This window comes from Oreochromis aureus, linkage group 5, assembly GCF_013358895.1.
Source record: "Oreochromis aureus strain Israel breed Guangdong linkage group 5, ZZ_aureus, whole genome shotgun sequence".
NCBI classification, from domain to species: Eukaryota; Metazoa; Chordata; class Actinopteri; order Cichliformes; family Cichlidae; genus Oreochromis; species Oreochromis aureus.
The window spans coordinates 29,483,595-29,507,183 of NC_052946.1; the positions used below are offsets into that span (position 1 = coordinate 29,483,595).

Genomic DNA, 23,589 nt, shown 5'->3' on the forward strand with positions numbered 1-23,589 from the left:
TTAAAGGAAGGGTATTGTATTTTTTTATATATTATTTTTTTAATTTGTTCTTTTTCTAAACATACTTTACGAAGTTTGTAGTGCAGTAAAAATCAGATAAAAGTACCACGACAGATGTTTAATTAAAGAAACACTTTGTAGGAGTAGGTCATGGGTTTGTAAGTAACTGAACAAGAGTAAATTGAACTTCAGCTATGTCATTTTATATTACAGTGCTTTTCTAACTAGGCACCTTATTCTCTTTCTCTTGAGAATATGTTCTTTAAAGATACAATGCCTTTTGGTGTCAGTATTATCACTTTGACCTTCAGATCAATGTATTGAACTTGAAGAGGTCAGAGGGCAATGTTATAGGGCTTGTTGTCAATTTTCAACCAATAAATCATTAAGTTGACCTCAAAGACTTTGGTGGATGTTAAGCCAAATTTAAATGTATTATTAAGGTGACCCCACTCTAACACTCCTACAAAGTTTTATCAGAATTAATTCAAAACTTTTTGAGCCATTGTGTTTACAATCAGAATTAACACACACACACTACCAGAAACATAACCTCCTTGTCAGAGGATAAAAAGACAAACTAAACAAGTAGCTGTCTTGGTGGAGGTAAAAATAATTTCTGATATTTAATTTCAAATTGTATGTCAAATAAATGTATTCATTACTAATGCACTGCTTAACACTGAAGTGCATTTTAAATTTGAAAACCTTTTCTCAGATGCATGCGGGTATTACTGATGAATCACACGATTTACAGTGTTTTTCCATTTCTTTTCCTCTATATCACGTGTAATGTTGTCAGAAACAACACTGTGGAGTCTTTACAGTCCTTGAGCCCACCTGTCCAACCCTCTGACCAATCACAGTGGAACAGGCGGGACATGGGAGTACAGCCAACAGGGAGCGGCTTGTCAATGTGCGTAAAGAAAGTGAAGTTGGACAAAATTAACAGGAATAAAAACTGAAGAAAGCTATAAATAAAAGCAGGTAACCCAACCTTTTTTTTTTTTTTTTTTTTTTGCTTTAGGAAAACTTTATAAAACAAAGAGTATATTTGAAGACCAGAATACTTCTCTATTCCACAGGCATCGTCTTACTCTCTAATACTGTGTTAAACACTTTGGTCAAAAACTCCACTGCCCACTCTTTCAGACATCTCCATACCACCACAGATATGGTCACTTGGATCAACTATTGTCATCCTCTTCCTCCTTTACTAATCCTCTGTACTTCCTTATTCACCAACTTTCCTCCATCCGTTTTCCTTTATCTGTCATTTTGTCATTTTCTTCATTCATCAGTTCCTCAAAGAACTGCCAATGCGTTCTCAAAACAACCGTTTCACTCATTAGCACATCTCTATCTCAGTCCTTATCCACCTTAACCTGGTGCACAGCCTTTCCAACTTGATCCCTCTGCCCAGCCAATCCATACAAGTCCTTTTCTCCTAATTTAGTGTCCAGGCTCACATATAGCTCACCGTAAGCCTTTTTATTTGCTTTTGCCACCTCTCTCAAGTACTCCTGTCTACTTCTTCATCTACCTGACTATACCACTTCTTTACTTTCTTTTGAATACTTTACTGTAATACAAGTTTTTCAAATAATATGTTTGTTTGACTAAATCAGATTTTATGTCTCTAGGTCGCTGCTAATTTCTCTATTTTTGTTTAATTTCTTTGACAAAGCTGTTACAGTCAAATGATTTTAGATATCTGTTTTCAGCTTCCCATAAGGCAGAAAACATTGTCTGCAGGGAGGAAGAATACATTTTTCTCATGTTTTTGTGAAGAAATCCTTCCGTAAACAGAGGGAACTCGGGAGGAGATGTATTCGAAAGTTGTTCTTTCTAATTATTATTTAATTAGTTACTTTTAACTCAGGTTAGTTTCAGGTAGTTTGTTGAATGGGTTCACTTGTTCGGTCATTATTGCGTTTGACCCTTATCAGGAGTTTTATTTTGAAGTCAGACCGGAAGTGGTAATGTGGGCGGTGACTAAGTCGCCGGGGCCGGGCAGCACCAGGGGTAGTCCGTCGGTTGTGTTGTAGTCCCCTTAAATTACTGCTTGCAGTCAGTAGTGGATCCGCAGTTCTTGTATGTTGCCGTGCCGTTGTGTGTCACTTTCTGGCCGTTGACGGGAGCGCACTTGCTGGTTTCTGGTGTAATGGAACTGGATAAAATGGACGAAAACGACTGGAAGTATCACGGAGAAGGAAACAAGAGTCTGGTGGTCTCACACGTACAGGTGAGTCAGCTAGCACAACACCAGACTAGCTTCAGTTCTGCTAAAGCCTTTTCGCCTCGTGCTTTTCGTGGGCAAAATGTGCCTCTGGTCGGGATTGTTTCTACCAGAAAGTTTGTTTGGAGAAAAATGATAAGGGCAGGCGAAATGTCACCTTGTAGGATTTTGTTTATCTTCGGTACATCGTTAGCCTGTGTTTGCTAGCTGAGCCGGCTTGCTAGCTAGCACCAGCTAGTTGTTGAGGCAGTCAATGAAAAACTGTCAAACAGCAGCGAGGCTAATGCTTACAAACTACGTATAGAAGAGTGCCCGGTCACAGTGTGTGGTTGACTGATTGGCGATTGTAGTTAAAGTGTAAAATCCTCGGGGTTTTCGGGAGCTAATTTAGCCGTTAGCATCTCTCCCATCTTTCCTTCCAGCAGCTGGAAGGAGAGATGGGCAGAGAAGAGAGATACTTTTCTGGATTGCTGCCCGACGCAGAGTCTGCTCAGGTCACTTCCACACAGGTTAATCCGTCCTTGCTCACCTGGACAGAGTGGAGCGTTCACTGACGTGCCTTCACCCCCCTCCGCTCCCCGGGGAAGTCTCCTTGAAGGCACTGACCTGATCGTGTTGCCGTTGAGCAATCTGTGAAATCGTGTAAGCATGAATCAGATCGCGGATGTTGTAACCTCCTAGACAAAGCATTTACACTGAGGGCTTTCTAATAAAACCGCTGGCACTTGTTGTTCAGGTTTTTGTTTTGCAAACTTAGGGCTGGGTAGGATTGACTGTACATTATATTAGCTAAACGGGCAACCAACTTTGACAGGAGGCCACTGGGCTCAAGTAACTTTGCATTGTATTAAAATCATATACGCATAATACAGTTAATAAAAACATAAATAATAAAAGCAGACAAGAGAGACATTTTCTCCAGGTGCAGAATTAGATCAATGAACTCACAACATAGTAGAGCAGACTGTGAGCACACAGTATCCTCAACACTTTTCCATTTGTTTTGCAACTTTTTAGCTTTAAACTAGCTGCAGAAGCTATTATCAGCTTCAAAGAGACATGAGAAGAACTTCCCAAAGTCCTCCTCAGTCATGCTGGGTGCCACGATGACTCCAGAAGCACTAAATTACTGCAAACTTAATAATTAAACTGAGCTCACACTGTATTAACTTATTGGCGATATTGGTGTTTAAGTTATTCAGTACCAAAGTATATAAAATAATGTTAAATTAGTAATTTCGTATAGTAAATTAGCTGATAAATGTGTCGGCAGAGACAACTGAGGGGGCACAGTGAGTTTATTGGCCCAGACCCCTGAGGCCTGTGCGTAATGCCTAAGCTGGTGCTGGGTGCTCCACCTTATGAAATCCAGTGACTTTTCCCCCACCATTATAGATTCTTTAAACTCAATGAAGAAATTAAAAGTTCTAAACTGAAGCTTTGTTTGGCACTTTGGATGTAAAACAAGCAAAACGTTTCAAGTGAACATTTTGTGGCATTTAACCAGAAGTATTAATTTGAATATCTGTAGATGTTATCGTAGTTCTGATGATTTTCCTTTGGTGTAAATTAGATGTATTAGATGATCATTATTAGATGTATAGAAATAAATACGCAATATTTCTCAGACATGTCTTTTAATTTAAAGAGGGAAATGCTGGTTTTATTCTCAATTTTTAGATATTACCTTTGATTTCTGTTTATACCACATTTTGCCAGAGATGTTGGTTGAAACAGGTTGGGTACGGTGGTTTGTGTTGTTGTCTCATAGCATTAATTTTCCTGGTTTGAATCTCCAGGGCAGCTGGGGCCTTTGGATGTTTTCATTTTCATGTATGGGTTTCCTCTTCTTGGTCTAGTTCCTCCTACAGTCCAAAGATATGCTTGTTTGTTGCCTCTCGCCCTGTGACAGCTGGGATGGGCTTCAGCCCTCCTGTGACCCTCTGTTGGATAAGCATTAAGTAATAGGATGGATGGCTGTGGGCTCAAACAAATTTGATAAAGAAATCTAAATTAAAGATGTTCACCGCATAAATATGCTTTCCACATGGTGAGATTGTCACCAAATGGTAATTCCACTGAGAGTTGCTTAAAGAGAAATAGTAATAGACAGAAATGAGTCATATGGATAAAATCTGAGAAATATTTTGTAAAACTTTTACACCCAAGCCAGATGAAGGTGCCTGTTTCTGACTGATCCAGGAATTTAAATACTTGGCAGATCAAAGAAGTTAAACAGTATCTATCCATCATGTAATATTTTAATGCTTGGGCTCTGCTAGAGCATTTTTGCATGATTCACAGTTTAAAACGGTCCTTATTTTATCTTCAGTGGGGGCCTTGGCGCAGACTCTCATTTCATGCACCGTCTCAAACTAGTTGTTTTAGCTCCTCTCCCTTTACCCTTATTGGCTCCCCCACACAAACAGAAGGGTGGAGCAACAGGATGGTGGGGCTTCTGTGCTTACAGCTAGAGCTCTGTGTCTGACATGACCATATAAGGGATAACAGTTATTATTCACAGCTTTTTGTGCACTTTTACCTCCATAGACCTTGTTATTTTAAACTCTGGCATTGTTAAATGTGCTATATATATATATATATATATATATATATATATATATATATATATATATATATATATATATATATATATATATATATATATATATATATATATATATATATATATATATATATATATATATATATATATATATATATATATATATATATATATATATATATATATATATATATATATATATATATATATATATATATATATATATATATATATATATATATATATATATATATATATATATATATATATATATATATATATATATATATATATATATATATATATATATATATATATATATATATATATATATATATATATATATATATATATATATATATATATATATATATATATATATATATGTATATATATATATGTATATATATATATATATATATATATATATATATATATATATATATATATATATATATATATATATATATATATATATATATATATATATATATAATGTATATATATGTATATGTATAACTGCATATATTTGTGTGTGCGTGTGCGTGTATACATCTATGACAGGACATAACAAAAAGCAGAAGGCATTTACGTACTCATGATGGTGGTTGATGTTTGTCACATCATTTTTATGTTGAATACTCAAATATATTGCCATGATGAGTGAAAAGTTGTTATATTTTTCAAAGAAAAAATAAAAAAACCCCAAAGTGGTATAACATTAGCTGGTTGTAATTTTTAAAATTGGTCTGTGGCACTGTGGCATGGTGGTTAACACATTCACCTAATATGCAAAAACCCTTTTGTTCACGACCTGGAGGACACACAAACCCAGCCTTAGCGAGCCACAAGCTAGTCCACTCCTAGTGCTGTTCCTGAGTTCGGAAAAATGAGAAGGTTCTATAAAAACTGTGCTAGCTCATCTGCTGTAGCGACCCTTTGGGAAATAAGAGAGCAGATGAAGATTTCACAATTTGCATATCCCAAACTACCATCAGTCAATCCCAGTCATTAATTAGCATACAGTGATGATAATAACAAAAAAGATTGTTGCCTGTAGTGGCACAGATGTATATCTCAAGAGTTTCCATCATGCTCTTTTCTTGCATGATGGCCCGCCCTTGAGCATGAGTGAGTAAAATGTACTTAGGCAGGAATGACACAGCATACCCGTTTGCTTATATTGGTAAGAGGCAGACACACTTTGGATTTGCCTGAACTTCTGCAAAGAGTTTATGATGTGATCTGAATTATAAACCTCACGGACACAGGAGTTCTAGTTTCTGTAATGACAGTATGGGACCAGACAAAACCAACTGGATTTGTTTTTTGCATTTTCAGTCATGTGAACAAGTTTTAACAGGACTGAAAAACTAAGCACACCCTACTGCTTCCATAGGAAATAAAAGGGCAAGTAGAAGCAGCCATGTGCTGAAGATAAATGAATCAATTACATTCAATTACGTATGACCATATCTTTAAAAATAAATGAATGAATGAATGAATAAATAAAATGTCAAGGTGCTGCAGACCCAGTCAAAGTTTGGACCAAACCTGACTGACATGGAAAACTAATTAACTCAAAATAAAAGAAGAAATTTACTCCGTTTTAGTCTTTTTTTTTTTTTTTTTTTTTTAAACAATTTATTTTTTAGTCTGTTAAAATCACGGCCTGCCTGATGAGGCTTTGATGGCCATTGACGTATTGAGTTTGGATCTATAAGACTGTGAGGGAACTGCTGTTGTTCAGTATTATTGTCAAGCTGTGCTGATATTTACCTCTGGCAAAGACTAAAACTAACACACTAACTGATAAAAAAGTAAACTGAAAGGAGGAAACCCACTCTGGAAACTAACTAAAACTAAACTGAAAACAAGAAGTCAAAATGAAATTAAAATTTTTTTAAAGTAATTGGAAAATACAAAACTGCAATAACTCATAAAGCAGTGACAATAATTTCCTTGTTCATGAACAGAAACTACTCCCCTTTTTTTCCCCCCTCCAGACTCCAGGTGTGGCTTTGAAGCTGACCTATATTTCCTATCTGTAATACGACGTGCTTTTCATGAGTTTTTGAGATAAATTTTTTTGATGTGTGTGTCGGGCATGCGTCATTGTTGGAACTAAGAAAACTGAACTGACAAGGGCCCATGTAAATCAGTTATAGTGAATTAATAATGAAGTGTGCATATATGTCCTTTGACTGTGGTGTAAGCGCCCCAGTGATCCACACATCCAAGCCCTCCACCCTCTAAATATAATTGTGTTTTATTTAACTCTCTAAAAATGGAAAATGGGCCCAAAATCACTACATCTAAGTAAGGGTGGGAAATTTCTCTCCGCTAACACAACTGAGTACATTAAGTCATGATCGTTTCACAAACTGTTCTGAGACTGTGTTTGGAAAACAAAGAGCTCAGACTTGTTAGCGTGACTTCAAAGCAGCTGGATAAAAGAAGCAGCCTTTACATGCAAAGCTACATCCTCTTATTCAAAGCGGTTCTAACATTAGATGTTTTTTACATGTGAACTCCAGATGAGGCCAGTCACTTTTATTAATTTCTTTCCCCATAGCTGTTCTTTCTCACGTGTAGCACACAGCAGGTGCATTTGCACTACTGAAAAGACTATGTGGTTTAAGCGCCGGCAATGTGTGGGTAGAGTGTGCAGGGAGTGAACATGTGGGCGTCGTGGGCAATTTCTAGAAAAAGTTCAGGGCGGTGTTACAGTGTGTGAAAACCGTTAATAACATTGCATCAGCAATCAGCAGTTTGCATCTGTGGACATTTTAACTTTTTAAAAAAATTATTTGACCCAAGATATTTCTGATTATTGAATTACTTCATTGAAAATATAATATTTAATTAATAATAAACATTAAATGTTGATTATTTTAATATTGTTTTTATTATTATTTAGTTTATACAACATTCACAGTGCAGTAAAATGCATTGTCTGCTCTGTAACTTTTTTTTTTTGTGAGCATGTTGACGATCAGAACTAAAGTCTCTTGGTGTTTTCTGTCAGCGCGCTAAGGCGTGTGAATGGTCTTCACTGATTGAATGCTTGAATGTTTTTTGCACAGTAACACAAGTCTGAACTTGCGCTCCGATGCAGATATTTGGATGCCTACTGCAGTCTTTAGCATTAATTATCCCACTCGTGTGTTTTGTTCCCAAACACACCCTGGACTTAATGTTCTTAAGGACTCTTGTGACTTGCACTGACTGGTTTCAGTATTTCAGATGTGTGTCCAGATGTGTCCTTTTTTGGTCTTCTTTCCAAAAATGAGCTTAATTGATGCTTTTCATGTTTTTTGCAGCATCCCAGAGTTCTGCGCCTACTCAAGTATCCAGCAGAGGACTCTGAAAACCCTCCACAGGTAATGAGTCTGTTCGCTGAAGGGTTGGAGGGCTTGAGCCTGCACTTTTGAGAGCCAGAGAAACATGCATACTGAATTTATTTCCTTCCCCTTGCATTAAGAAAAAGAATGTAGGCTATACCATCCACAGAACTTCCATTGCATACAGTGAGGGATTTATTTAGTCTCTAACTATTGAACATAAGTGCATTTATGTTAGTGCAACAGCTAAAATGTTGTTAAATCATAACAGTCTACTTGTTCTTGACTTTATTCATGCCTTTTAAAGCTGTACTAACTTGTTCAGTCTGGTTTGTATGTGTAAAATGTCTCATCAGCATCTCCTTGAGTCTTCGCCATGCACTCTTCGCAACAGTGTCATCTTTCACTGACGAGCGCAAACACCAAGTGGAAACAAACGAGCGTCTCTGCAAACACTGTCGCATGAATCTCCAGTGTAATGTCAAACTAGCAGACAGAAATACCCCTTCCCCCTCCCACCATTGAGTTGATGATGGATCAGTGCAGCCATTTCTGGGAAATCAATATATAAAAAAAGTTGGCATGGATCAGTCTACTGCTGATAATTCTGACCTTTGTTAATTCCTGAAACTGATTTGAGGGAGGGCAATGGATGAAATTTGGGTCTGTTGTCTTCAGTTTAAGGAGTTCAGCATTGATTTGTACACTGGTGTAAGCTCTTAGTATGTTATATCTGCTGTCAGAGAACTTGACACAACCTGAAGCAATGAAAACATTTTACTGTTATCAGCACGGCTTTTTGCACATTGGGCTTAACTTGACTCAGCTCAACTTAAACCACATGCGGTGAACAGTTCACCTCAAGTTGTTCTTGGCTTTTTCTTTTTTTTCTTTCTTTTTTTTTTTTAAGCAGAAATAGTATTTCACATTTTCTGCTTTTCTTGGGTTTCTTGTCTGCAAAATATCAAACTAAGCCTGTCTTTCTCTTTATTGTCATCAGTCTGTGGGAATCAGCAAGGCCATTTGAACAAAGCTTTATCTAAATTATCGAAGGAAACAGCCAGTGTCTAGGTTTTTTTTTCTTTCTCTCTCCTCCCTCTGCAGTTAGCGTGAGTCTATGTTAAGGTCAGGGTTACTATATGCTCCTGACTTCTCTAGAAAGACTAAAACTCCTTCTAAAGGCCTGGCTGGGTAAACAGGAAATGTCATAGACAACAATAATCTCACTGATATTCTCTAGCTTTTTATTTAACAGCACCCGTGCCAAATAAAACACAAGTGCTGGCTTCAAATACCAGCGTCATGGCTACATAGGATTTTTCCAAGCTGGAGGGACACACCTGATGCTGTTTAACTGGTTATATAGTCCATTACACAAACATGTCTCTAGTGTCATGAAAGATTGTGTGTTAATTGAGTAATGCACGAAGCTGGTCATGAGCTGACAGCTGATGGACAGAGAGTAAATGATGCTGTTCGCACCTGTTGGCAGGACTTCAGTCGGCCTCACAGCCTTCATTTACATGGAGACTGTAGTTGTTTACATCTTCATCAGATTGAAGATTCAAATGCAAACCAAAGTGTGGCCCCGCACCCACGCCCAAAATTCAAATCAATTTCATTCCATCAGATAGAATGTCAGGACTGACTTTTTCCAACATCTAAGTCATGAGTCATACCACATACGTTAAAAAGGGTTTGAAAAGTAAAAGAAAAAGTACAAGCAGCTTAAGCTTGCATTCCTTTAACTCATTTGGCAGCTTTAAGTCTTGTTAATAAACAGAATGGTGTTCATTTTTTAAGGTGCTACCATATGAGCGTACCCTGTCACAGTTAGATCCGCCCCTTGCTCACCACAACCTGGATAACACTTCCCGATTTACCACAATTCTGAAAAACTAGTTCATGGATTTATTTTTAGTATGGTGGGTTTCTGCTAACTGAACCATTTAGCTTTTAGGAAAAAAACTGTATGAAAACATGTAGGTATATGAGAGTTAAAATCCCAGAGATTCCAGTACTGGTTGGTGGAGTTCAGGTTTCACATTACTGCTGGTTCTGGAGTTAATTTCTTTTTCTTTTTTTAATCACACGCTTGGTTTATTTTAGAAACTTCCTCTTTCATATGCATGAGCTCAAAGCTGATTAACCAGCTGGTAATTGAACAAAATTTCTTTTCTTTTAAATCTTGCATCCAGTTCCTGTTGGCAGATGATTTGTCTGCACAGACTTCTCCATTTCTTGCTGCACCTTCAGTCAGTGTTTATCATGGGTGTGGCTGGTTTTGTAGAGAGTTCTACCTTTAATCCTCTCTACAAAGCTCACACTTCCCAGCTGTTTGTATAAGTTGGAGGAAAATACATCACTGAACAGCAGCACATCTGTTTTGCTAACAGATTCATTATAATCAGATCTGATTCTGTGACACTTGAGAAGCGATTAAATAACTCTTCTTTGTTGTTAAAATTTGGCTTTAACTAACAGGATATTACCTGCTGGTTTGTGTGTGTGTGTGTGTGTGTTTACCTGCCTGTCTTTGTGTGTGTTTGTCCCCCAGACAGCAGAGCAGGCGTACAGGCAGATCCAGAACATTGTTGACTTCAGCTCCAACGTGATGAGCAGCCTGCTCGGGGAGAAGTTTATCCACAGCGGGGTAAGATGGGGTCGAGTCTTTTACTTTCAGGAGCACTGGACTGATTTAGCTTAGCATCCCTGAGGATGGCGAAGGACCTGGATCACAGGGGGTTTCAGGATCAGTGGATGTCCTCGTTAAAATTTGTTGCCTTTTTCCTTTTACTTGCTGTAATAAACTTTAGAGGGGAACATCCAGTATGGCCGTGATGACGCTTGTCCTCTTATGCTGGGTCAATGTTAGAGCATCCCCTCTGTGATCCAGGCCCTTGTGATTCATTATATAGTTATAGTTAGTTATAGCACTGGTTTGCTTGCCCGTGTTTGTAAAGTGGAACTGCACTTGCTTATACAAAAGTGTTAATGCATTGTTATTCCTGAACGACTCTTTGAAAATCATGACCATCCCTAGACCCTTGTCAGGTGCTGTACCTGAATTATTTATCTTGAGATGTTTGGAGTGTGCTGCAGGTGTCAGGTGATCTGTTGTAGTGATTACCATTTTACACTTGTGGAGACATCACTAATAATGAGACTTCATCCATCTTTTGTTCAGAGGGAGAGACTAAAGCATGGCTCACATCTTTATTTGTGAAGTCACTTTTTCCATTCATGAAAGCGGCAATTTCAGCTATTAGTGGCCTTTAATACATCCTAAATATAAAGTAATGCAACACTGTAAAGAAGAAATGATATATCTTTGTTAAAGCAACTGACTCCTAAAGACAAGACTATCAAAACATTCAGACTTCCACAGTTAAAAATCATGAGATACTTTTCTGAACGGAAACGATGCTTAAGGTTGATTTATTTATTTTTAAGTGGACTGTTTCTCCCGTTTGATCTATTCAGAGCTGCATCATAAATCAGATATTCCGAAAAACAATGAGTCACAGTGTTGAAGTCTGGAGGGCTTATGCCACATGAACATCATTCCCCGGTCAGATGATGCTGAACTTTACATGTAAAAGCGGAATTTGTCCTTCTTACATTTATAGTAGTATCCAAATTCACGCTGTTCCAAACATGTGATGGTTATTAAAACATGTTAAAGCAGTGTTTTGTATGATTCTTCAGTTGTGTGTAATAGGAAGGATATTTATTAGGGTGTTTATGTAAATGTTCGGCATTGACTTTGTGACACCAGCCTGCTCTGCATGCTGTTGCTTCCATGATGAACTTAAGATAAGCACGCTGCCTGGAGTTAGCGGTGCTTTACATAGATGCAGCAGCAGCTTAACAGATGCTTTATTTTCCATACAGGAAGTGGTTAAACTGCCTCTCGAGTTTGTGCGACAGTTATCAATCAAAGTCCAACATCAACGTCCAGGTGAGACTGAAATGTTTATCGCTCGTTTCGACTTGTGATATTTCTGTAATGGCACAATAAGCTGCAGTCAGATTAAACAAACGCTCTGTCTTTCTGTGTGCGTCAGCGTGGCGCTGTGATAAGGTGATGGACATCTACAGTGGGTGTGCTCTCTGTCTGCCCAACCTGACGTCTCCAGCCCTCCACCAGCCGACACACACTCCCCCACTCTGCATCGAGATCAAGGTAAACACACACACACACACACACACACACACACACACACACACACACACACACACACACACACACACACACACACACACACACACACACACACACACTGTGATAGTCTAAGCTAACTTTGTCCCTTTGTACATGGTCAGGGGTTTTCCTTCAAACAATAAAGGTCAAACATCAAAGACTTTTTGTCCTTTACTGCAAAAGAAAATCCTGGGTTGTTATCGAAACTTGTATTGAGATCAGAATTTAGATATTTTGTTTATTACACACCCAGGAATAACAGGGCAACACACAGACTTTTGTTAAGTAACTCAAATTCATTGTTTTAACTAATGCCCCTCCAGATATTTAATCCTGAAAATAATAAAGTTAATTAGATTTGGCTTGTTGTTAATTTCAGTTGAAGCTCAGTAATAAAAGTGATTTTCAGCCATAGAAATAGAAATCTCATGCCCAGGACCTACACCCTTGTCACACACAGCGATCGGACTAAAGTCACATGAGGGTGAGTATGAGAGTGTGTGTCTCACTCAGCTGATGTTTTGTGTTTTCAGCCTAAATGCGGTTTCCTGCCATCCCCCAAACATGTCAGCAAAGACATCAAGACCAAAGTGTGTCGCTACTGCATGCACCAACACTACAAGGTAACTACAAAGACACAGCACAGCCACAGAACAGCATGATGGGAAATCAGGCATATTTTAATGGATGTTTATGGGCTGAAATCAGAAGTATAAGAATCTAATGCCCTCTTTACTAAACATTACCGTGTTTTGTCCACCTCAGCCTGTCATTCTTTATTACAGCCCACAAAGCTCTTCACTCCATAATGAGTCAGTGTTGTAGTGGCATTAGACTCAGGACTTTTCCTCCCATCATGCAAACACAATGAAATTGCAGCTATGCTAACCTCATAATGGGTGTGACACTGAAAAACATTTAAAATGATAAGACATTTTAAAATACTGGTGTATAATCGTTATAAAAGAATAACTAATGAGGGTGCAAGTGCATCAGCAGCACTATTGCACAGAAAGTGTCAAATAGTCAAATAACTATAACATGTATGTGTGTTGCATATAAAAGTGCACATACGGTTGTAGCTGCTGGTACAGGCGACTCTGGGTTTGTAAAACAGAATATGTTGTGTTGCTGTTATTTCTCCTCTCTGTCTCTGTTTCAGGCAGTACTGACTTATTAAGTTCAAGTGCCTAAATAACTTACTGACTGCACAAAGTTGGATGTCCTATTTCCTTAAATGAAAACCAGTATTCAATTTTAAAAAACTTAAGTGGGCTGGATCTGTGTGAGTATCAGGTTAGCTCAGCCTGAGTTTAGTCAGGGGGTCAGGAAATAAAACAAAAAAATACTGCACCCTGAGTTATTGTTTTAAATAATTGAGATCATTGCCAAAATTGATCAGTTCTATGAGATGATTGTATGTATAAGTAATTCCTGTGAGCCAAACGCTCAGGTAGCTCATCCTAAAAAGGTAAACCTGCCTGAGCAAGTTTTTTTGTGTTCAGTTAACTTGTTCATGTCATGTTTTGTCAAACTTCCCGTTGGATAAGTGAAGCTTTGATGCCTTCAGAACAGTGTGTGTAGTATTTTCATGTGTGTGCGTGGCTCCACTTCTTATAAATAAAGCAACTGTGTGCAGATCCTCAAACGACCTTTTTCATCCATCTGATTTGTCTGTAGCTGCAGTGGAGTAATCGGTTGAAGGCAGTAACTTGTTTAAAAAAACAAAAAACACTGAAAATGTGAGCCTTTGTTAGATGATCACATGATCAAACAGAGGGAGTAAAGAATGAAAGCTGCTCCAAATAAAGGTCTGTTATCTTCTGCTGTTCAGATTCACAAAAGCCCTGATTGATCGTGGCCTGGATTGGCACACCTAAAGTCTAATGCTTGTTTTGTGCTCGAGCCGGGGAAGAGGATTGCAGATGGTGCTTGTTGTCGATGGAGGAAGTGTACAGAATTTCCTGTCCAACCAGTCTGTGGGTCACTGTTACTTGTGCTGCTGTCGGTCTGTCAGGCAACCGCAGAGAAGAAGCAAAGTTATAACCTACGAAGAGCTGAAGTGAAACGGAGTTTTTTAAAAATGGAAAGTATCCACTGCAGCCACAGTCAGCGTGTCTTATGGTTCTTTTGGACCATAAGACATGTCTCCACTCTGAAGAGGTCAAAATTCCAGCAGCACCTGTATTTGCAGCTCACAAGCTGAAATGCGTCACTCAGCCATTAAAGGTTTTCTGCATCCTCTGAAGTGCTGCTGGAGTTTTTCACCTGATCACAGTTTATCTTCTCCCCTGTGCATTTTTGAAGTGGGTCACGTTGTGCAAGAAACCTCTGTCCTGTTTCAGCATAGAGTGATGCCATATATGTAAAGGTAGCGCATACTGAGAAAAGCAAGTTTTAAAATACATTTTTAGTACTTCAGAATTAAAATGCGAGCTCACTTTGAAGTATAGAGTAACTCGCTCCTTTTAAACCCTATAAAACTGTTCAGTTTTCTACTTTGGGGTCAGTTATTGATTATGAAGATTTCAGTCCTGTTTCTCACTTGTGACTAATGATTTTGTATTCTGTTCTTTGTTTGGCGTTCAATCAGTCTGTTGTTCACTTACAAAGGCCCGTTATTCCAAGCTACCCCATACCACTTTCACTTTCAAAGTGATTACTACTGAAGCACATGGATACAGGAAGTGCCATCAGGTGCTGGGAAACGGGTTTCTGGTAGTCTACATCTTTCTAAAAGGCAAACAATAGAAATTAAGTCTGTCCCCCCCTAACAGCAGCCAGCAAGGTACTGAAGAAAACAAATGATTTATCTCCGGTCTACAAGACGAGAAGGAATTTTATCTATCCCAGGTCTCATCCCCTCTCCCAGAATTGGGCCTCTGCAGATTCTGGATCATTACATTCTTGAAACGAGTCTCTGCTCTAAATTGCTAAATGGCGAGAGACCTGTTTTTAAAGCAGGGGTGTCAATCATGCCGTCCTAGAAGAGAAACAGAACCGGCAGAACAAAGAACAGTGGCAGTTCATATTGCACACTTCAGAACAAATTTACAAAGACCACCATTAAAGAGCATCCTTCAAATGACAAAACGGCAATAAAAACAGAACAAAACAGCTCACTAACTTTTAAAACACATGTTAAGAAAAATCTGAAGGTCGATCTCATCAAAAGTTTAGGACTAGATTTAGTCTAGCCTCATGAAAACCTGAAGCTAACAGATGTTTGCTGTTTCTGTGTTGCTTCCCTCTGTTTGACATTTCTCCACTCTTCTGTGTCTGCAGGTGGCCAACGGGAAGTGGAAGAGACGCAGTTTTTACTGTCCACTCGACCTGTTCTCAGGGTAAGAGCTCTGCAGCGTTTATTTAAGGCACAGCTGCCTTTAGTGTCATTTACCATTCATGAAATGTTTTCTGCAAACATTGCAGTAACACAAAGTGAAGGAAAAATACTTTGGTTATCTCACAGTTGAAGTGGAATAATGCATTCACTGTCCTGTTTGTGAGGTGTTTGTTGAAGTGTGTTATCTGTGCCGCTCATGTTGTGGTCTGGAGCAGCTGGTTAGGGAAACCTGCAAGTGCGGGGAAACATCCTTCAGTACAACCATGGCACAGACTCTGTGTGAAAGGGCGGCTGAATAACACTGTGGCACTCCTGATTGGACGCTCGCGTCCCCACTTTGTTTAATATTACTGACGTGATGGATGGAAAACATCTGGCCACAGCTACAAAGACTTTATCAGGCCCATGGATTGTTTTCACAGAGTCTGCAGGCAAAAATTTGTGTGCTGTGAAGTGAAGGGTGCACACATGGACTGATATTTTGATGAGTTGAAATGTGGGCCCGTGACAGCTGATGATGCCGGCTTTGCACGATGATGGCTTTGGATGGAAAATTCTTTGTGTTGATCTGTTTACTGAGTGATGAAGTGACTAAACATTAGTCACACACATGGGCCTGACATTTAGGAGTACACGTGGTTTTCCTCTCACATTCTTCTACATCTCTGACCTGCTGATTTTCCTTAATGTGGGTATGGGAGGGTAAAAAAAAGCTAAAAAGATGGGAGTAACCTCCTAATTTGTTGTGCAGTGAAAAAACAAATAAAGATAAAGAAACTTTCAACTGAATTGCTTGAACAAAAAGCGACATTAACAGTAATTGAGTCATGTTTGTGATTAAAATCATAATTACTTCTGGGAAAAAAGAATTAATTGTAGTGAAAAAGTTGTAAATGAGGGAGAAGCTGCTTCCAAACAGGCCGACTTGATGAATCTTTTTCTACTTGTGCTCTTGTGAACTTCAACATTTAGCGTGCTAAGTGAGGCCTGTGGAGTCTGAGATTAGCTCTCTGGTGTTCTGCACAGTCTGACCTTACAGTGAGTTTGCTGGAATATCCACTCCTGGAAAATTGTGGATTGTAACAGGAGCCTGAATGCTCCAGACCAGGAAAGTGATGAAACCTCTGCTTTTATTGAGGTGCCCACACTTGCCTCTATCAGGTCCGCCCAATAAAGTCATTGTGCCCCCTCACCTGAATTCTGCTCATACACCTAAACTATAAGTTGCACTAATTCACGCAGTTTGTTAATAAGAAACTTAAACGGCCATATTACTGATAAGTTATTGCAGTGTAAGCTCAGTTTACTTACTCGGTTCACAGATGTTTATCGTGGTAACCAGCACCACTGTGCAGGTCAGACTTTGGGAAGTACTCTTAGTGTCTCTTTGAAACTAAAGAGGCCTGTCATCAGCTGAGTGGCTGGTTTTAAAACAAGATCCTACTCGAAAACAGCAAAAAAAAAAAAAAAGTTTGTTGTGAGGTCACTGATTCACTTCACAGAAAATGTCTGCTGCTGGAAGACAAATGGTTTTTGAACTTTTGAACTGTGGCTACACTCTGATTGTTCTATGTGTGGGTGTGACTATGGATAACATGAGAAAGCAAGTGTGTTTTTATTTATTTATTAAATGGAAGAGTGAACTGAGCCAACCCAACCCCAACATGCAGCATCTTCCTGACCTGCAGACTTTTATTTTCTGTACTGCAGATCCAGCTCTCGAGAATAAAGCTTCCGTTTCTGTGTTTTTTTTTTTTTTTTAGGAACAGACAGAGAATGCACTTTGCCATCAGACACCTGATAGAAGAACCTCAGAACAACTTCAAAGTATTCAAGGTGAGTTCAGTCACACTCATACATGTTTAACTTGAAGTGTTTGTTCTTATGCGGCCTTGTTTTTTACTACTAGGAATTTCACCTTGGAACTATTTCAACATAAATAATATCCTGTTGTCTAAATATTTATGCTGGTTGTGATGAGCGTGGTTACTCTTTCACTGTGTGAGATCAATGGATCAAAAGGTGAAAGAGAAATCTGGAGCACATCACTGTGAACGAACAGGAAATGTAGGCTGAGGGCACACCTCTCTAAGAACAATGGTGCGATGGAGGTGAAGTCATTTATATGGAGGCATTTAAAGGGATCAAAATGCAGCAACAGAAGAAGAGTTTGATCTAATCCGACTTCTAAATGCACCACAAGAGTCACTGGTTAAACTTTGGCCCCACGTTTTCATGAACTCATCCTCAAAATGTCTGAAATAAAGAAAACCAGACACTCAGTATCAGGTCTGTGTCATCTGAGGTCACTTAAGCAGCCACAGTAAAGTGTGTGTGTGTGCGCGCGTGTGTTTCAGGGCGGTCAGTGTATTTACAGCAGTAAGGAAGGCAGCGACGAGTCGCCGGACATGAACTCTCTGCTGCATCATCTCAGACCTTACTTCCTACACACAAACAATCGAATGAACAGTCACGTGACCAGCAAAGCAGTCCTGAACGACTTCATCCAGGTAAAAGCACACCTGAATAAATTTGTGACTATTCATTACATACAGACTAACAGGATAGTATGCAGGAATTCATAAAGTTCAGCATGAATGGAACTGAAACTTTTTACCTTTTAAAGGAGGAGTTAATTTAAAAGGTTGTGCTGTTGTGCGTGTGCCTTAAAAAACGAACTTTATTTTTCAGCAGTATGGAGATTTATTGCGTATGAGCGTTTTTCTTTTTAATGTACAGTACACACAGTTTATAAATCCCATCCTTGGGATTTTAAAATGCTGACCCCCACCCGTTGTCTGCAGGTCCTGGTGAATGCCCTGCTGAGCAGTGGAGGAGGAGATGGCAGTGTGGTGGCGGACAGACAAGCGGAGGGGCGGGGTTTCTGTGAGGCGAGCATCTTCAACAAAGAGAGGATTCGCCACGGTCAGGACCTTTTTTTTCTTTTCGGGTGCAGATGGGTTCACTGATCTTAAGTAGTCCAACATTATCAGCACAAGTTTATTAGTTTTCATCCACAGAGCTGTAGCGGTCTTACCATTTCTGTGTTAATCACATGCCTGATTTTTTTTTTTTTTTTTTTAAATTATTATTATTATTATTATTTTTATTATTTTTTTTTTATTCTGGTTCTGCTTTGGTCTGCGTCTCATTCCTTTCACAAACTAGTGGCCTTGCTAGCAGTGCAGCCCGTTGTGTTTTAATTTAGCTACACTCCGAGGATGCAATTTAATACTTCAGTGAGGAAAATTTTCACCAGATCAAGTTTTGTAGTTACGGCAAACAGCTGTCAGCTGCAGTTCGAGTCCTTACAGAAGACAAACTTACAGCAGCTTGGAATTGAAGCCATGTTTTTACTGCCCACTCCTCTCTATCTGCTCCCCAAGTCTGCCTAATGTGAGTGTGTTTGTGTTGTTCTGTCACATTAGAGGATAAATTATAATTTTTTTTTCCAGATTAAAATTTTCAGTTGTTTTCTCGTGTTTTCCTCCTCCATGTTTGTCTCTGCAGCCTGACATTTGCATTAATCAACATTAGCAAATATACAAAATTAGTCATTTTGATATCAGTTCAGCCCCTACATTACTCATCAAATAACAAATAACCATTTATCAAAAATAGCAAAATTAAATTACTGCCACTTTTTGTATTACAGCTGGTGTATACAGTGTTATAAGATTGTGCTGTTGTGCAGCTGTGAAGGCCTCCTTCAGAAACCTTTGGACTGAAAGCAGCGATTGTTTTCTCGGCACAGACATCTGAATGCGATTATGTAAATGTGCAAAACAGGAAAAACCTGACTCATGCTTGTTTTGTTTTTTTTTGTTTGTTTTTTAAATGCTGTGACTTCAAATTTTATAAACCCTGATATTAGACCTGATGAGAACAGACTGTGACCTTCCTCCTCTGAACACCTGTCTGTGTTTCCAGGTTCTCGAGGTTTACCCAGCGACAGTGTTTTGTTCAGGATCCTTCAGACGCAAATGTTGGACACATTGGACATCGAAGGACTTTATCCTCTTTACCGCCAGGTGGAGCAACACCTGCAGGACTTCCCCAAAGAGAGGTATGCCCCTGTTATTTAAGGAAAATTTAATCTGGGAAAAATAAATTTTTGTTACCTGGTCTCTTACATCACTTCCTGTTTATGCCAGGACTCGTCTTCAGATAGAAGGACCGTACAACGAAGCGTTCTTGGAGAAGCTGCAGAAATGTCCGTCAGAGAACGACGGCTCTGTGGAGTACGCTGTTGCAAAGGTCAGAGAACTGGAGACAAGTGTTGGTGCACTGTTTGCATCAGTTTCACATTAAAACAACAACAGCCACCAAAATGCTTTACTGAAAATGAAACGCAGAAGTAGAAAGGACCAGAGAGCAGAAACGTGATATACAACCTAATGTTGCCAGTCCATCAGGTGGAGACGGGACCACCACACGCTTGAACAGCCACACTTAGAGCTAATATACAGTCACGCATGTCTTTGCACGGTGAGAGGAAAACACGCAAACTCAGGCAGATGTATCTGCGGCGACTCTGAGCTCAAAGGTGTCTGAAACAAGTCGTTCTGTGTACTCAATGTGTTGTTTTGACCTTTTGGAAGCAGAAGTTATCTCAGTAATGTCAGCTTTGCTTCCAAACCTCCTGCTGTGCATGTGCAAAGTGACACTGCATTACAGCTCCATTAATCACTCAGAGTACCATCACTATCATTGTCTCTGGCTTCTCCCACCAGAGCACTGCAAAAATGTCATGATAAATGACAGAATGGAAATGCACTTACCTACATGTTTGCTGAGTAAAATGAGGAGACGTGCATGCCAACACCACGTTCATTATAGTTTTTCCCCACAGTTTAGTTTTAAATATTCGTTATTGTAATATTGGAGTACAAATCAGACTTTAGAGATAAAATAACCGAAACAAATGTAATAAATGTAGCGGGCTTGTCCCTGGTTTTAGTCTTTAAGTTTTATAAAGCGTGTCATCACATGAGGCTGTGAATGTGGTTACTGACACATGACAGCGATTCAGCTGTGAAGGGTTTTTACCAGCTCAAAACTGGATGCTGGGGGTTGATTTCATACTTTAGTGTGATTAGTTTCACTTTCATTGAAGGCAGTGAATCTGTGTTACCTGACTTAACAAAAGTCCTGCTTACATAACGATATTTTAACAGTTCTACCTGCTGTGTTTCTATTGTAGGTGCACCAGTACCGTGTGGCCATGACAGCCAAGGACTGCTCCATCATGGTCGCCCTGGTGCCCAGCAGTGAGGAGGAAGAGGACAATGAAAGGTGAGAATTCAGCTGTGCAAGTAGAAAAATCTTTTCTGTAGGTGAAACAGTGATGCTGGGATTGAGAGTTTCCTCATCAGTGAGTTTGAAAACATGTTAAATGATTAAAAAACAAAAAAACAGCTGGAGCAAATGTGGTGCATTTGTTGGCACTAGGAATGCATAAAGTGTCTTTTTATAAGAATTGCTGATGGCTCTTTTTATTTGAGGATGTTCATGTGCACAGATTCACATCAGGGTTCGGTTGTTGTACTTAATCTATGAATAATAACCAGTGACAGCTGTAGACTGTTCATTTAGAAATGAACAATAAAAGAAAACTGACACTTGAATGCATCGTTGAGTTTTCGGTACAGAGAGGTCTGGAGTAGGAAGCTCCTTCACTGGTTTGTCCTTTGATTTCCAGATGTGAAAATAAAATACTGAGAAAGATCAACACTACTGTGTATTGGTGAGTCCAGCAGGTGGCGCCATCAGCTTGTCTTCCTGTTTCTAATCATCCTCCTCGTCTTTGTCTCCTCCAGTCTTTCCAGTCAGAGGCAGCTCAGGGACTTCAGACCTCCTGCTTTCTCCTATTCGGCCTCCATCCTGGATTTGGACCCAAAGCCGTTTGACAGCATCCCCCGCCAGCTGCGCCTGGACCAGAAAATCGTCTCCTGTTATCTGAGGACTGGCGGTGCCTTGCCAAAGGGCCCTGTGAGAGAGAAGGAGGACTGCACGCTGCTCTTTCACCCCATGTGAGCGCCCAGTCTGAGTCCTGAAGAGGAGGTTAACTGCGGCCCTGATGCCTCTGATGAAGAGGAGATGCAGCGTTGGTGGGATTTTGACCACCCTCAGCGCAGAGCTGCAGCTCCTCACCGCACCTCTGTTGCTGCTCTGCAGGTCACCTCAGAATAACCAGATATTTGAGTGACTTCCAGGTGTTTCTGTTACTGATTCGAGAGCATTTGTATCGCCCCATCGGGAGGTGAATTCGAACATCTGTCATGCTTTATTAAGAGCTTCTCCTGCTTTAATAAAGCGTATGGTGACAGTTAAGAATTAACCTCCAGATTGCTGCATGTGGCAGTGCTGCAGAAGACAGAGAAGAGGGGAAGTGATGGAGAAGCAGGTTGTTGGGCTGATGTCAGTTGATGTCAGAGGTTTGATTCTGAGCAGGCTTTGCTTCCGTGCTGAAAGAGGTGGCGTGATGTTTGGTCATAAGCGAAACGCTGCCTCCCTGTTTGTCCCAAACCCCCATTGGTTTAATCTGCTAAATATGTGAAAGGTCAAGCCGTGAAGCAACAACACAAACCTTCCAAAGTGGATACAAGCAGAAAGCTGTGTTCATGTCACTCTGGAGCCACTTTCATTTTCAAATTGTTATTTGGCTTCATAAAAATGGACTCACAGTGTGCCAGTTTTGGTACATGTGTCCTCTTGTGAAAGTTTAACTAGATTGATCAGAGAGGTGCCTCCACTCCAGTAATGTTGTGTTGTTGATGCTCACAGTCAGTCTTTTATTCAGGATTAGAGGAGTAAAACAAGGGTCTGGATGGTACTGTTTGATTAAAAATAATATAGTGTCTGAGTAAATGAAAAAAGTTAGCAAAACTGATTCAATCTACAGTCTGATGTGACTGTGTCAGCAACACTGAGCTTCATGATGTACTCAGGTAAAGTGACCCTTTTAGGTACAGCTGGGCCTTTATCAGAGATGAAAGCACATTACTGCTGCATTTCACTCGTTCTAACATTCAAACTAATTGTTGCTCTGTAGAAATACAGAAACTTTGAACTTCAGCCCCCTCATAACGTGGACTCAAGACACTTCTGTCATCGGATGGAGACACAGAGCATGTCTTTCATTCAGTCTGAGCGCTGCGATTTAACTGAGCTGAAAGCTGAATTTATGAGTTGAGTCATTCACTATAACAGTGATCTGATCATAAAGAGAAAGTAAACAATGATTACTTTTCCTTTGCTTCTGGAAGCAAGTCTTGCTTCTCAATAATACATCTGAACACATAGTCATGCATGTGTACAGTCACCAGTCTGTTGCTTTTCCAGCTTTACACCAAAATAAGCTTTAACATGCTAAAAAGAAACTATATTTCTATATTACAACCATCTTTAATTCTGCCATACTCAGTTTCAGGATTTTATGAGTGGCATGTTTCCCTCTTTAAAGTCTGTAGTTTGAGTGAAATTCAGGAAAAATCAAAGACTTGACAAACATTTAAGTCTGTCCACCCAGGAAAGCATGCACTGTGCATTTAATTAGGATATTGATATCATGCCATGCAAGTATTGATCCAATACCCCAGTTCAATGAAGAGACACTCAGAATCAGTCATTTATCTGTGATAAATAAAATGACAAATACATCTATAACTATAGATTTAACCAGGACCAGGACAGAACCCTGTTAATTAAAAGAAAATTTGCTGGCACGAAATGCCTTCATGCTGTGAAGTGCAGAGCACTTCTGTCAATGTCAGCTCTTTGTTTTTGACTAGAAATGCAGCTGGTGTGCAGAAATGTTACATTCAATTTACTAATAAATAAAATATTATTAGTTTCCATTATAATGATGTGAACCAGCATCCACAAACTAGT

At 39.3% G+C, this 23,589-nt stretch overlaps 1 protein-coding gene across 1 annotated transcript; it reads left to right on the forward strand.

Annotated features, from left to right (window-relative positions):
* The first annotated feature begins 1,989 nt into the window (after positions 1–1,989).
* On the forward strand, positions 1,990–22,677 carry ippk (inositol 1,3,4,5,6-pentakisphosphate 2-kinase). Its single transcript, XM_031731499.2, has 14 exons — positions 1,990–2,245; positions 8,129–8,188; positions 10,707–10,802; positions 12,044–12,110; positions 12,217–12,335; positions 12,887–12,976; positions 15,639–15,697; positions 17,460–17,532; positions 18,054–18,206; positions 18,501–18,621; positions 19,627–19,762; positions 19,851–19,953; positions 20,900–20,991; positions 21,516–22,677. The coding sequence occupies exons 1-14, from the start codon at positions 2,165–2,167 to the stop codon at positions 21,730–21,732; spliced, it is 1,467 nt and encodes a 488-aa protein (XP_031587359.1). The 5' UTR covers positions 1,990–2,164; the 3' UTR covers positions 21,733–22,677.
* The last annotated feature ends 912 nt before the right edge of the window (positions 22,678–23,589 follow it).

What these genes read in the sequence shown, in the direction of transcription:
- ippk (XM_031731499.2), top strand. Translation starts at nt 2,165, where the DNA reads ATGGAACTGGATAAAATGGACGAAAACGACTGGAAGTATCACGGAGAA. An exon ending in ACTCTGAAAACCCTCCACAG is followed by an intron (nt 8,189 to 10,706) that starts GTAATGAGTCTG and finishes TTTGTCCCCCAG; the next exon opens with ACAGCAGAGCAGGCGTACAG. An exon ending in CAGGACTTCCCCAAAGAGAG is followed by an intron (nt 19,763 to 19,850) that starts GTATGCCCCTGT and finishes TGTTTATGCCAG; the next exon opens with GACTCGTCTTCAGATAGAAG.